This window comes from Glossina fuscipes, unplaced genomic scaffold (assembly GCF_014805625.2).
Source record: "Glossina fuscipes isolate IAEA_lab_2018 unplaced genomic scaffold, Yale_Gfus_2 1, whole genome shotgun sequence".
Taxonomy (NCBI): Eukaryota; Metazoa; Arthropoda; class Insecta; order Diptera; family Glossinidae; genus Glossina; species Glossina fuscipes.
Window position 1 is genome coordinate 34,671,266 of NW_023998415.1, and position 14,549 is coordinate 34,685,814.

General features: G+C 33.5%; 1 protein-coding gene across 1 annotated transcript in view; it reads left to right on the top strand.

Annotated features, from left to right (window-relative positions):
- Positions 1–1,589, top strand: part of LOC119644912 (uncharacterized transmembrane protein DDB_G0285607-like) — a 1,996-nt gene extending 407 nt beyond the window's left edge. The window contains exons 2-3 of the mRNA XM_038044656.1: positions 1–320; positions 1,586–1,589. The exon at positions 1–320 is cut by the window's left edge and continues 82 nt beyond it. Coding sequence (XP_037900584.1) covers positions 1–320; positions 1,586–1,589 — 324 coding nt within the window. The remainder of the gene's footprint in view (positions 321–1,585) is intronic.
- The last annotated feature ends 12,960 nt before the right edge of the window (positions 1,590–14,549 follow it).

Genomic DNA, 14,549 nt, shown 5'->3' on the forward strand with positions numbered 1-14,549 from the left:
GCATCTATAGCATGGGAGAAACAAACGCCATCATATAAGCCAGTTAAAATCACTTTAATTGGTGATCCTTTAAAACATTGGAGCAGTGAAAGCATGTGTTTGAATACCAAGTCAGAAGTTGATCTGAAGAAAAATTTTATTAACTCTAACAGCAGCAACGGCAACATCAATAACAACCATAACCACAATAATAGTCAGCAGGGAAATCAAGCGAAATTAACATCAATTGTAAATGGAAATAATCATCATCAATATCATCACAATCATCAGCATATAAAAAATTTATTAAAGGCGCAACAATATCAGAAACAACAACAGCAGCAACAACAACAACAGCAGCAACAGCAGCAGCAACAGAAACAGCAACAACAACAACAACAACAGCAGCAGCAGCAGCAGCAGCAACAAACGCAGCAACATTATTACAAAGCATCTCATCAACAACACAATAATTTAAAACCAACAGTTACTATAGTTTAGCATATATCTTTATGTAGATTTTACATAATCACACACATTCACCTATATACACATATATATATATATATATATATCTATATAAGTCTTAACTACAGAAAAAGATATTATTATTATTATTGCCTAACGCGCACACATATTGAACATAGTTTCATAAAATATTAAAACTAACACAATAACAGCAATAACAGTAATAGAAGCAGCAACAAAAATAATAACAATTGAACTGTTATTTAAATTTAAATACTGACATATTTAAGACTTTCGAAAGCGCAGCCAATATACATTATTCATAATTCATTACATTTGCAGATGCAAATCATCCATTACAATAAAGTATACATTTCAACGTCACTTATTTGCGCAATTCTTTCTCAAGCCCAATTAAGGTGATAGATTGCGGCAGTACGTGAACACGCCACACATAACACATATACATATATATACTCACATACACACATTCATTTACACGTACATTTCAAATGCGTTATGTACACATAATTATACATCACTTTATTTATAAAGATATATATATATACAAACAAAATCATATTAAGTGACATAATAAAATTCCTCAAGTTCATATATTGAAACTATTAAATTCATTTTTTCATTATTTTTTTATTTCATTACTTATAAAGAAAATAAAATATCAATATTTAATGATAATTTTTAAATATATTTCTGCACTTGCGCGCAATAATCCGTATATGTAATTATATACGTACGTGTGAGTGAATGCTAATAAAGTTAATATCATTATCAAATGTTCCCATTACTTTTAGTTAAATTATATATAAGCAAAGCAGAAGAAAAACAAAAAAAAACAAAAAAAATTAGTAAAAATATTCTCCATAATTTAAATTATAAATAATTTAATCTGACTTCTCATAATGTTTAAGTTTCATCATTGGTTCTCCGTCGAGAACCAGCACATGAATATTGCATAAATTTTTTCATATATCATTGCATACACATAAAATACATTTATTAAAAATCTTTTGAATTTAGTAAAAGTAAAGTACATTTTCTTTTTTTTTTTTTCTCTTCTTATTGATTTAAAATTTAAAAAAGTTTTTTTTTTTTTTCTATTTTTTGTTCTTTTTAGTTAGCTTTACTTCGCACATTCATTAAATTACTGTTTAAAGATGTAATTTTTTGAAATATATACAAAAATTATTATATCTTAAAAGCAAATGTTTCAATCCAATGAAAAATTAATATAGTAACATAGCTCGGATGGGATGGAATTAAAAAACAACTTCAATGTATGGTAATTCTGTCTAAAAGTAGCATTAGTAACTGTGTCAATGAAAAAGTCCATCGAACTAATTAATGAATCAAAACTTTTACTTATTTTTTGATGCTTTTCTTTCCAACATTTTTTATCTCAAGCGATTTTCTCAATAATTTCGGATTTCATGTGAAACTTTTAAAAGCTAGAATTCATTTTTGCATATATTCACATTTATGTAATAGTTTCGGAAGTAGGGAAATTGGAAGAGACTTTTAATAATTTGTAAACTGAATCCCAAGAGACGGGACACTTCTGTTTGACTTGGATAGAATATAGATTTTCCTTTAGTTCCTATTTTGTCAAATCATTTCAAAATGATTGCCATTATTTTCTTTCACGATTTTGGTAGCACTAGCTAGCAGTTTGGTTCAGTTCAGTCATGCGATTTAAAATTGCATGCAATTTTAAATTATACATCAATTGCGATATGTTTCATTCATTGTTATATGTCAGTGTGTCAAGTGAATTTCATGCCTTCTAAAGCTAAGGTTAAAGTTACGGGAAATGATTTAATCGAGTACGTTTTTGATTCAAAGTTCAAGTTCCGGCAGCCATCCATAGATTTACGGAGGTATCTTTCACTTAGAGATGTTAGAGATGTAATTTGACGACAAAGGTAAGGGAAATAAGCGGAGAACTGGGAATGACGTTTGTTTCAAAAAATCGCCAGATATATGGTAAATTCTTCCAAATAATACTTGCACGAAGTCGATAGTTTTTTCATCATCTCAGATTGGAAAAGCTCACAAAATCTGTTATATCCCATCGATAAGGCATTCCTGGGACAGACATTTAGAAGATGTAGACTTTTCTTTACTTAGTAGGAAATTGGCAAATGGATGTGATTCACTATAACTCATATGCGGTGCATCGATGAAAAGCAGAGTTCTTCTCTTCAAAGACTTTGGTTTGCCTATAGATCTCCAAAGAAGAATCAACTTACCTTACATTCGCCATAAACCCAGACACTCTTCAAATGTTCGATCCCTTTACAAAGCAAAATCTTTAATACCAGAAAAATGATTATTCAATTGTTTCACTTCCAACTATCAATTCTGGTAATAGAAAGTCCTTTACATATGGCCATCGTGGCTTTTAAGAACTCACAATATTCGGAGTAGGAAATCAGTTCGTAAATCATTTAGTCTGTTCACCAAAGCGCACTATAATAAAAAATAAATATCATCATTTATCATCAAATATATATCATATATATCATCATATATATAATCATTTCTTATTCGTTAAACAGCATTCTTACTAGCGCTAGTATTTGCTTTTCAAGCAAATTGAATGAAAATTAAAGATGGATTAATCGCACAAAAGACTAAGAGGGGAAACGGGGATGGCAAACTTTAAATTGTAATCACCAAAAACAGCTATGCTACTGGTCTGGTACATTTAGGTCGTGGATTATCCATACTACAGTGCAATATTCAATCATTTATAAAAAAAGTATAAATGTGTCAACTTTATTTTTAGAACTCTTCCGGCGTCTCTCGTACGGGTATAAGATTTGGTGGTAGCGACAGTGAATGTGGAAAGTAACTTTTCAACTAATATTTACATGTGCTTCACATTACTTTACAACTGTTTGTGCGTCCTTTGGAAATTTTATTCCTTTTAGCTCACCACAAAAGCAACTGTTTATAGTTCGCTAGTGTAGGTTACTAAGTTCACCACGCAAATGTGTTACAAGCTAAACAAAACAAGAATTTTGAAAAATTAAAAAAGTTTCATTTATAACGCGAGAAAAAAAGTAGAGATGAATGGTGCAGCAACAATGCTTTACCTCAGTAATTTTGTTAAATGCATACACTTACTACCGAAAATATAAATGCAAGCCTTATATCCGTTACTTACTGAATATAATACTTTTCTTTTAGGTTTCCTTTTGATGTCTTGATGTCTATATACACGCACTTGTATACTCGTAGACAGTCATTAAGTTCTTCTTGAACAGAGTCACAGCACGTTGCCAACTAATGGCCCTGGGACGATATTCGGGCAATATATCCCGGGCCCGTATTGGCATTACCTCGGGCCGTATTCTCGGGCATCATTAAGTATCACTATATAATCCTCTATTCCCCGTCCTTGAATGAAATCAGAGGTTTTGATATCTGGTTTTCTGGTTTTGTTACACGTCTCCTACAATTGTTCGTACCCCGCGGCGTAAGTAGTTACCCAAATAGGACAATTTCGATCTCCAGATATTCGAAAAGCATACTTTATGCTTTCACCCATGTCACATGCTTTTTCTGGACATAGGTTGAAGGGGCAGAAACAACTTGAGTACCAGGCAGCTAAAGATTTTCAGAAACATAAGCCTTAAGCCAAGGAAGTGGTATCCGCCCGTCAAAGATTGATTGGTAAATATATTCCAGTTCAGTTGTCCCCCACAACTGGACCTTTTACACCTCTTTGCGTGTCAATCAAATGGCGTTGCGTTTTACGCAAGAGATTGTTGATTAAGCCAAATTGGAACTTTTTTAAAAAGCCGGCTTTTTCAGGTCTTTTTCTAAGCTAATTGGTAGCAGCAACTTAGGGCGGGCAAATAGGTTCATAGAAGGGCAGCCTATGCAGCGCCTTATCGAGTTCTTGTAACCCGACTTACACTCGCTTTCTCCACAATCTTACAAAAATGCCAAATTTGAGGTACAAGTTGTGATCTCAGGACACAATATGTTCGCAAGTTTTCGTCGGATGCGATCATAGGTCTCTGTGAAACTCTTGCTAAATAAATGTTACCACTGGACTGTGAGCTCTGTTGTTGGAAAGAACTCCTACACAATTAGGCGGTATATGCATATGTTTATGTCTGTATATCCGCCTATGTGCACATGCATGCACATTAATGCATTTATGAGAGGAGATGATGGTCGTCTGTTGCTTTGCAATAGATTCTAGTAATTAAGATAGGAGAGACATATCAAACAATTTTTATTGTTAAATTCCCAGCTTTATATTACCACTCAAACACTCACATAAATGCATACATGCGTAGAGTACTTTAGATTTGAAATAAAGATTTGTTCTGCAATTTCAAAAAAATTCTTTTGACGTTTACTTACAAATATTGAAATTTCTTCTGCAACACAATATTGAATTTAATGTAAGCTCGTATATGCACGCTCAAAATCCTAGATAGCTCTATGGGTATATGCATAAACTATGGTTTGTATGTCAGTAAAATAGACAGCTGAATACATGAAAGAATTTCATCATACTAAGCTTGAAGATGTGGATTTCCCATAGTTTTTTATATCGTTTATCAGATCGAATTGATCGAATTTATAAAATTCCGTATCTATGCATATAAAAAGTTCGCCCGTAATCAATGCGAACAAGTTTGAACACATATATAGTGCTGGGTATCCCAAAATTCACTACGATTTCATTAAAATCAATTTTTTATTTCATAAAAGGTTTGCTCTGCACCGCAAACTCGAAGACATATCTATTCCACCTCATCAGCGTATGAGGCGCAAACCATTTCGTATGTGTGAGTCTCAAGTATTTCATTGTGCTTGTCACATCTTCCATTGAGTTGTGACATCAACATCACACGTCATACAATAGTTTGGAAAAAGTGTTTGGCTCACAGGTTTCGAATTTCTCTCTCTGACTTAGACACTCAAGTGGTTTCGAAGTACTTAAAAACTTTATTCTACTAAAAGTACAAGTATTACGGCATTGTTTAAATTACTTTTACATCATTAATTAAATTGATGGCAGACATACGTACATAACCTTACTCATTCACACTTACTAAGAGAACGGGCTCTTGGGGAAATAAAAGATTTTGAATATATTTTGCATTCATTACATTGCTCACAAATCGATAGAGAAAATGCAAAAAAATTTCCACCTATTAATAGCATAAAAGATGTAAAGTAAACGTGCACCTGCACAAGCTGAATATGTCGGTTTCGGAGCGGAATCTTTGACCAAAAACTCCCTAAAATAAACGTTTTAATACAAACAATTATTACCTGGGCATAGGTCGGAAATAACTTGCGGGGGAACAACACGCTTGCAAGGCCTCAGGTATGGTACAGACACTTGCTCACAATTCTCTAATAAATAAAAAATGCAGTATACAGTGAAAACCAAAAAAAAAAAAAAAAAAAAAAAATTACAATAATAACTCTTTGTTAATTAATAGATAGCATCAAAATACCATGAAAGCAAACTCTTGTAAGCGAAGAAACAAAAAATTAAAGCCTCTTCTGTTCTTCGTCATAAAGACATTTCCATAAACAAGCGCAAGGATGAGCACAAGTATAGATCAGTCTGTCTACTATAGTGCGAACACGCCGACGCGCTTATCAACTTAATATATTCTACTATCGTGTACATATATACATAATCGTATTCCACATAAAATTAATGAAAAAAAAAAAAATTAATTTCCATATGTTTTTTTACTATTCCCCCAGCGGTTTCTTCGATCAGTGTTTTTAAAAAAAGTGATTAATGCAGAAATACTCCGTATTGCATGTATTTTGCTCACCGACATCTATTGGTGAAAAGGATAAAGTAATGCAAGGTGTTAGATTCGATAATTTCGACCTTACTCTACATAAAATAACCATTTTCCATCTAATATTACTAAGTTGTTGGGTGTATGCAGACGCCAGCCATGATACGCTCTAAACGCTGCATTTTCGGCAATCATTACTTTTGTTGTTTGATTTGAAGAAATCTTATCCCAATTATCGGTTTTGGCTTCACCAGAAGAATGACCTGGAGGAAGAAAAAGTGCGAAGACAATGACTTGCATGACTTAAAACGCAGCTTAAAATCTCAAAGAACTTTCGAACAACTTAGCAATTGATGAATCAAACGTTTCTAGACGTTTACATGCGGTGGTAAAGATCCAAGTGAAGGGAAACTGGCTGCCATATGAATTGAATGAAAATGTCATTTCGAATTTCAAGGTCGCGGTTTCATTGCTTGCCAGGCAAAAAAGAAGTGTTTACTGTGGCATATTCTCTACGACGACGAGGAATGGATCTGCTACGGCAATATCAAGCGCCTAAAGTAATGGGCTAGTGAAGGAGAGCCATTCATATCGACGACAAAACGGAAAACTCATGCTCATAAAAGTCCGCTGTGCTATATGGAGGGATCGGCAAGGTGTAGTGTATTACGAGATGCTAAAATCATTGTTGCAAAAACAGCAGTAATAGCGAGTAACAGACGCAAAGTTATCCTCTTGCATGATAGCACTCGACCACACGTTGCAGGAGCGGTCAAGGATACACTGTTGCAGTTCGAATGGAAACCTCCGCCGCTGCTAGCGTGCTCACAAGCCATAGCGCCTTCTGATCACCACTTGCTCAGATCGATCCAGCGCGGCTTGGCTGGCACGCGGTTTCGGAACGCTGAAGAAATGCGAAAATGGTTCGATGATTGGAATGAACATCAACCTGTCGAGACCGTATCGCTATACTGCCAGAAAAATGAGATGAGAGAAGAACTATACAGAACCATACCTCAGGTTGTGTTAAAAAATTCCTTTTACAAATATAGTTACAGGGAAAACTGTAATCTAATTATGTTTTTGGTTGCGCATGTATGTGCAGTTGGATATCACCTTTTAGTTCATTTTAATCCTAACTAAAGAAATAGCGTACAAACTGGGATAGTTTTCAACCCTGTATATATATGTTCGCCAAACATTTTCTCATTCATTCTCAAAAAACTATTTATACATTTCTCTTTCCGCCGGGACGGATCATTATCGCTTTAAAGGATTCTGACCTTTGATGAAATTCTTCACCACTTCTTGATTTGCCGATCAAGTCTTCAATGTCCAACGAAACTATCTATTTATTGTTTTCCTTCTTGCAATATCATTGCATCGTACGACACCTAAGTTGAGTTGATCTTCGATTAGTGGAGTTTTTAATGCACTATTTTGGAAATCCTTTGTACCGCATAAGCTGGCTTCATGCAGGTAATATCCGCAGTTATGGATCCTCCATAATCTTGGACATAACATGCAATAATTACAATTTGGGCTTTTCTTTATCTAGTTTCCATCTTAACTTGACGTTTCTGCTTTTATTTTGGATTATGAAAAGCCAAAACTTGTTGGGTCGAGAAGTTGGACAAGTTTCAAAGGCGGAAAACTAAGCACTTTTTTTTGGCGTTTTCTTATATAACAAACGGCACATCAAAATGATTAGAAATTTGAATCATGAGAGATCGACTTTCATTTCATTGTTCAGGATATGCCCTAACATCGTTTTGTTTCAAATGCTTAAAGAAATGCAACCGAGAAAACCTTTTCAAGGTCAATATGCATACATATCTCTATTCGTCTGTCAAGGGCGATCGTGATGTCATTCAAAGCGAAATTTCGATCAAGTTTCTGTCATAATGATGGGGCCACTTATCGAGTGATCTAAGTTTATATGGGTAATAAAAGAGTAATAAAATGATCTCGAACTGAAGTCTTTCTCTAATCTATATGTCGATGAGTGTACAATTTAGAGTGAATCACTCTTAATAGAATTTAATAAGAGACCTTTTAAGCCAATAACTCGTTCAGCTGATTTCAATGAGTTCATATAATTTGAAGAGAAAATAAGCCACAATTATAGATTTTCGGCATTTATCTGATCTGATCTGATCTGATCTGATCTTTATGAAACCGCTTTTGTTTCAGCACGATTTTCATAGCTTCCGTTTGCGATTTCGTTCAATTTCTGCTTCTTTTCTTTTAATATTCGAAAAGCGCAGCATCTGCTTGACTAGCTTGACTAGTATGATGCTTCCAAGTCCAACTCATTTTGTGATTGCGCGATGAATGGTTTTTTTTACCTACATTGTTAGTTTTCTTAAACAGTTACCAATAGTTTGCTTCATCTTTTTTTTTCTGCTGTTGATACCAATCAAGGGTTTTACCTAATTCCCAAAGCTTATAATAATCCCCAATAAATTGAAAATTTTGTTTTCAATCATCAGCAACAGTTACTTGAAATATTCCAAACCATGTGTTACAAAATAGACCTTGAAATAGACTTGAACTTTTAACATTTTTAAAAGCTAATCCCTCAAATGGTTCAGAGTCTTTCGTACCAATATTTTAGAAGAGTAAGATACTGGCAAAGAAAAGAGCTAAATTAATAGTTAATACGCATGTGCAAACTTTCCTAATCAGATTAAATGGACCCTTTACGGCTGTTCGCTTTTTACCTGTCCATATTTTAGTCTATGATTGTGTCGTTCAGCTTTGGAAGCTCGCAAAATTTCTCAGATTGCTTTTAAAGCTGATCAAAACCCCCTTATGCTGCGATCAAGTGTTCTCTCTTTGTCTTCTCCTTTCCACAATGCTTCCCCACCTCTTTCCGAGCATCATCGTGTTACACGGATAGCGTTGGTCGTATCGTAAAAAGAAAATTATTATAAACGCTTCGTAACATCCGTGAATACTCGTTAAAGCACCTAAAATATTTAACTTTAGTGAAAGTCCAAGCCAAAGTCAAGTCAACTCTATCTGTTTGCTCATTCTTTCATCTCTTTATCGGACTCATTTGCTGTCTATCTGTCCGCCTGTCTCTCTGTCTATCTGTCTGTCTGTTGTCAGCCGCAGCTGTTATTATAATCTTGCAAAGAAGCAAAAATTTATATGAGACGCGAACTATTTAAAACTTTTGTACAAAAAAGGGGGGCGCGGCATCTACAGTGAAAAATAAAGTCGATTTTAGCAATATCTCTTCTTGTTGCTAATTAAATTATTTCAATAAATATTTTTTTTCGTTTTATTTATTTATTTCCGGATGCATTGTAAATTAAATATGTAATAAGACAAAAGAAAAAAGAAGGCGTAAAAAATGTTTATATTTATTGGATATGTTTCTTGGAATTGACTGACAGGTTGGTATAAAAATGGCCTCACTCCAATTAACTAATGTTAACAAGATACTTTACATATGTAATAGTCTTAGGTATTAAAAAATTCGCCTAAATGCGTTTATTACTTTCTCTCTTACGCTCGCTCCCATGGGTTATTAACACTTTCACGTGATGACATTTTTTTTCCCAGTGCAATTATTTACCCAACTGTCGTAATAATGAAAGCAAACTTATAAATAATAGATTTTCATTAAATGTAAAAGAAACTAATTGATCTAAAAATAAATTCGATATGAAAGTGTTTCGATATGCTCGTCGTTTGTGAATACTATAGGCATTTATTAGTGGTATGTCCACAATTGCGAAAAGGGAGCTTTTTTACCTCTTTAGTCTTGTTCTACTTGATTTGTTTATTCATGGATTTACTTATTTGCAAAAGTTTTTCCTAAACTGTAAGGAAGGCGAAAAAGAGCGAGCGAGCGAGAGAGAGAGAGAGAGAGAGAGAGAGAGAGAGAGAGAGAGAGAGAGATAGAGATAGAGATAGAGAGAGAGAGAGAGAGATAGATAGAGATAGAGAGATAGATAGAGAGAGAGAGAAAGAGAAAGATAGTCTTTCAAGTGCTTTAAGTTAACCGAGAATTCGCGGAATAGTTATAAGTTCAGTTAAACTAAACTAAATAAACTGAAGAATATTGAAGAAGAGATGGCAAAACTAGTTCCAAAAAGTTTAGCTTTTCTTTTTTTTTTCATTTTGCCTTTTAAACTGTTGCGAACGAAATTTTAACTGTATCGTGTAACGAACGAATGGCAAACTCAATGCGAAAATTCTTTTATTTTCACCTTTTAACATATATGTCGCGAAAAGGCTGAGAACAAACAGCATCCCAGCAGTATAACATAAAGTAGAATAAAATTGAAACTTTTGATTGAGAAACTCAAAGAAAATCTATGTTCAAAAGAAATTTTCATATCAAACTTTAGTCGTACATTGAAGTAATATATGTTTACATATATATATATATATATATATATATATATATAGTTTTTTTTTTCTTTTGCAAGTTAAAGGCACAACTAGCGCAGGCGAGGCAACTGAAGACTTTAAGACACTTGTGTATTTGAAATCATTTATATATATATTTATATATATATTTATATATATATGAGTAGAAGCCTTCGGGATTTTTCAGAGCATTATCGTTCTTAATTAATTGAATACTTGGAATAAAGTAATTAATAATAAATAATATGAAAACAAAAACACATTCAGAAGAGTATATATATATATATATATATATACCTCTATATATATATATATATATATATATATATATAGTCATTATGCGTAATTATATCTTTAATTTATTCCATACGTTTATGCATATCGTTAACTCTCTATTGCATTCGCATCTCCTGAAGCATTTCATATGCAGATTAAATACTAAACTATATCTATATAGCATCACTATTAATATGATAAGGTTGTATTTATATTCCCAGTCATATGCACTAAACTAAATCTAAAATGTTTCAGTTATTAATTGCTTCCTTCCTTTGAATGAAATTCAAGTTATTAATCTTTTAATTAAGATAGCACTGGATAGCACACATATACATATAAAGTTAAATATGTCATTATGATATTTCATAATTATGATTACAAGTATAATGAAATCAATAAGACATTTGCGCGCTTTTCGCATATTAAAAGACAGCTAGTATTGATCAAACATTGGAGTTTAAACAACACAACACGATAACATAAGATTCCTTAGTTCCAAATAAACTTTCGATTTTTGGATCAAATTCATACACAAGGCTACTAAGCGTGAAACACTCACTTATTACGTACAATAGATTCAAACATTTGAAACTCGTACCTATATCCATAGCTGGGATTTCAAACACATAGCACACTGTTCGTTCATTGGTTGTTAATGAAATTTTTTCTCAAGTCCGCCTGAAATACTTGGGAAAAATTTATTTCAAGAAAACCGATAAATGTTTTCTTCTTGAATTTTTCTTGTTTTTTTTTTTTTTACATAACATCTCTACGATATAGGTATCGTCGCTGTAAACTAACGTAAGCATACATTACACCTCAATACTATCAAAAACATAATGCAGTAAAAATTACTTTATTAATTACAAATTATATTAGTTTATTACAAGAACAACACTTTTTCCCTGGCTCTGTAGCATATAAAGATGAATTGATGCAGAGAGAAATCAATGTTGGGCAAAGATTTACAAGTTTCCAAGAGGCTTTTAGTGTATGCACAAAGGGTATACATGCTTAGGATAAATTAATTAAAATTTTTAAATGAAAAATTTGCCATCATTTTAATCTTAAATATTTAAACAAATCTTATTTCTGTTTGCTTATTGTAAAGCAACTCTCCGAGCAACGGCACGTGATCCGGCATTGATGTAAAGCAACTACAGGATGTACTTATTTCTATAAAGAAATATTGAAAGCTTTCAAAATAGAGTAATGGCCATATATGTATAAATACATATTATATAAATGCCCGTCATGTGCGAGTTTATGTACGTCTAGTAGTATGTACGCATGCATAAGTTAAGGCTACGTCTTCTTATATTTATCCTCATGGCTAGAAAAGCCTTCCGAACTCGTTAACTATTATAAATTCCTTCAAATGAATTCTTGAAGGTAGCCCTGCATTGTACCCTGGCTTTGAACCATCGTTAAAGAGTAGGGTAAGCAACTGTACAAGCTAAACATCATAGTGAAGTATGCCGTCCGATTATTAAAAGAAACTTTACAATGAAAACAAACCTTCCGAGTAGATCTTAGAGGAAAAGAAAAAGCAAATTTTATTCGACTATGCGTAAATATTCCAAGCCTTACACCTTCAACCTAAAAAAACTCGAAAAATAAATAATAATCGTATGCTTTGTTGGGTGGCTGCGGACTGATTTTTTCTACTTTTGTACAGGCGCTACATCGGATCGTCAATACAATACACGAGCTTTATTGTTAATACTTGAGAATAAAAGTCGTTTCAGGTTATGTTGTACTGTAGGCACTCTTTCAGTACCAGCAACTTCTACTGTTTTTGTTAAATTTGAATCTGATATGTAAATTTTTGGGAAGAGAAGAATATGTACCACAGACATTACATAGAGGGATAAACGGACAGACAGACAGACTTAAATTGATCCAGAGTATATATGTTAAGAAAGCTCTGAAGCATATTTCTAGAGCTTGCAATCGTAACCAGGCAATAAATATATTACCAGTTTTTTCGGTAATAATGAGAGGACCCACGAATAAGTTTTTAATTTAAACAAAGAAGAATGTAAAGGAAAAATTTGAGCTCAAATTTATTCTGCTTAGCGAAAGCATGAGATCTTAATTAATATCAATTAATATCAATAAGCAGACAAAGAGGTAAGTAAATCATTTCTTTTATATAAATCGGTCCAGCTATTGGGACCGAATACACATCTCCGGTACGCTTTTCTATGCTTTCCAAACATTTGATAAATCTATCACGCCCAGCACGGTACACGGTATAAACAGCTCGCGAGCTATCCTCGTTCTGATTCGAAGCTGGGGCATCGAACACGCAAGATAAGTATCTACTCATTACGCAGTAATGTAAACAGCAATCAATCGATATGTCTTATTATACCCTGGACCAGTTGCGATAAAATGTGTATTGAGTAATATGCGGGCGTGTTCAACACCCAGAAGGATTCGCATCGCAGACACACTTTTTATTGTACCGATTAACGCAGAATTACTTTCTGATTTGCATTAAACAAATCCGTCTGTCCGTCCATGATGCGTTCCATCCTATAGGCTGTAACTTTTAAGACACTTTAATTAAATTTGGTGTTTTGTCTCAACGGCGAGCGTTGACTGTTTACGAATACTAGTTGTTAAAATATGGTGGAACGCTTAATACCGAACGGTGCCAAGAATAATTAATCGATACAAACACGCTTAAGAAGCATGTCGCTATCTTCCAAAGTGATATTTATAAGAAATAATTTATGTCGAAGGCAGGCAGAGATTTAAAATCAACAAGAAAGGAATTCGTATATGTAGAGTGTGGACATAAGTCTCACTGGGCTTCTGTTTACATTTATTTTGCCCGTTTTCTTCGTATACCATAGTTTTCTCTTTTCTTTTGCTCTGCTCTGTGGCATGCATTGTATAATTCTTTGTAATTTTATTGAGTCAATCATTTCATTTCGGAAGAATGGATGCTGCAAGAACGCTCACTTGCTATTTCGATTTTTCAATAAAATTTGCTTTCATACATGTGTCAGCGCATATTTACAATGCGAGCAATGAAATGTTTCATGTAATAATCTTTTCGCTTGCGTAAATCATAATGCTTTCGTATCGAAAGGTAATCAGCTTTCATAAACACGAAACGAACATTGCCCCGTGTAAATTAAGCGGGCATGAGCTTCACTTAGTTGTGGTTAGATTTTTGGGAAAAATTTAAAAAATTCAAGAGACGAGGTAGATAGGTCTCAAGTACGCGGTACACAATCGCATACAGTTGCCAGATCATTTCAATCGAGAGAAACGGGAAAAGAAATCAAACTTTCCGCGAGGTACGTCCCTTATGCTTTCATTGCCCATATGCCCATATATGTGAATTAAATTTTGCAAATATTTAAGCAGTGGCAAGCAATGTAGTTTTGATAAATTGCATAAAAAATCTTTCTGCTGACTATGGGTCTATATAATCAACGTCTCCGCATTACGAATCACCAGAACAATCTAAAAAGTGCTTATGTAGTTCGTTGAGTGTGATTGTAAAGCAATTTTTCTTTTATTTTTTTCTTTTTTCTTAAGCATTAAAACCATTCATATTTGTTTATGTTGGCTTAATAAATCACAGCCCTTATCAGATATCCACAA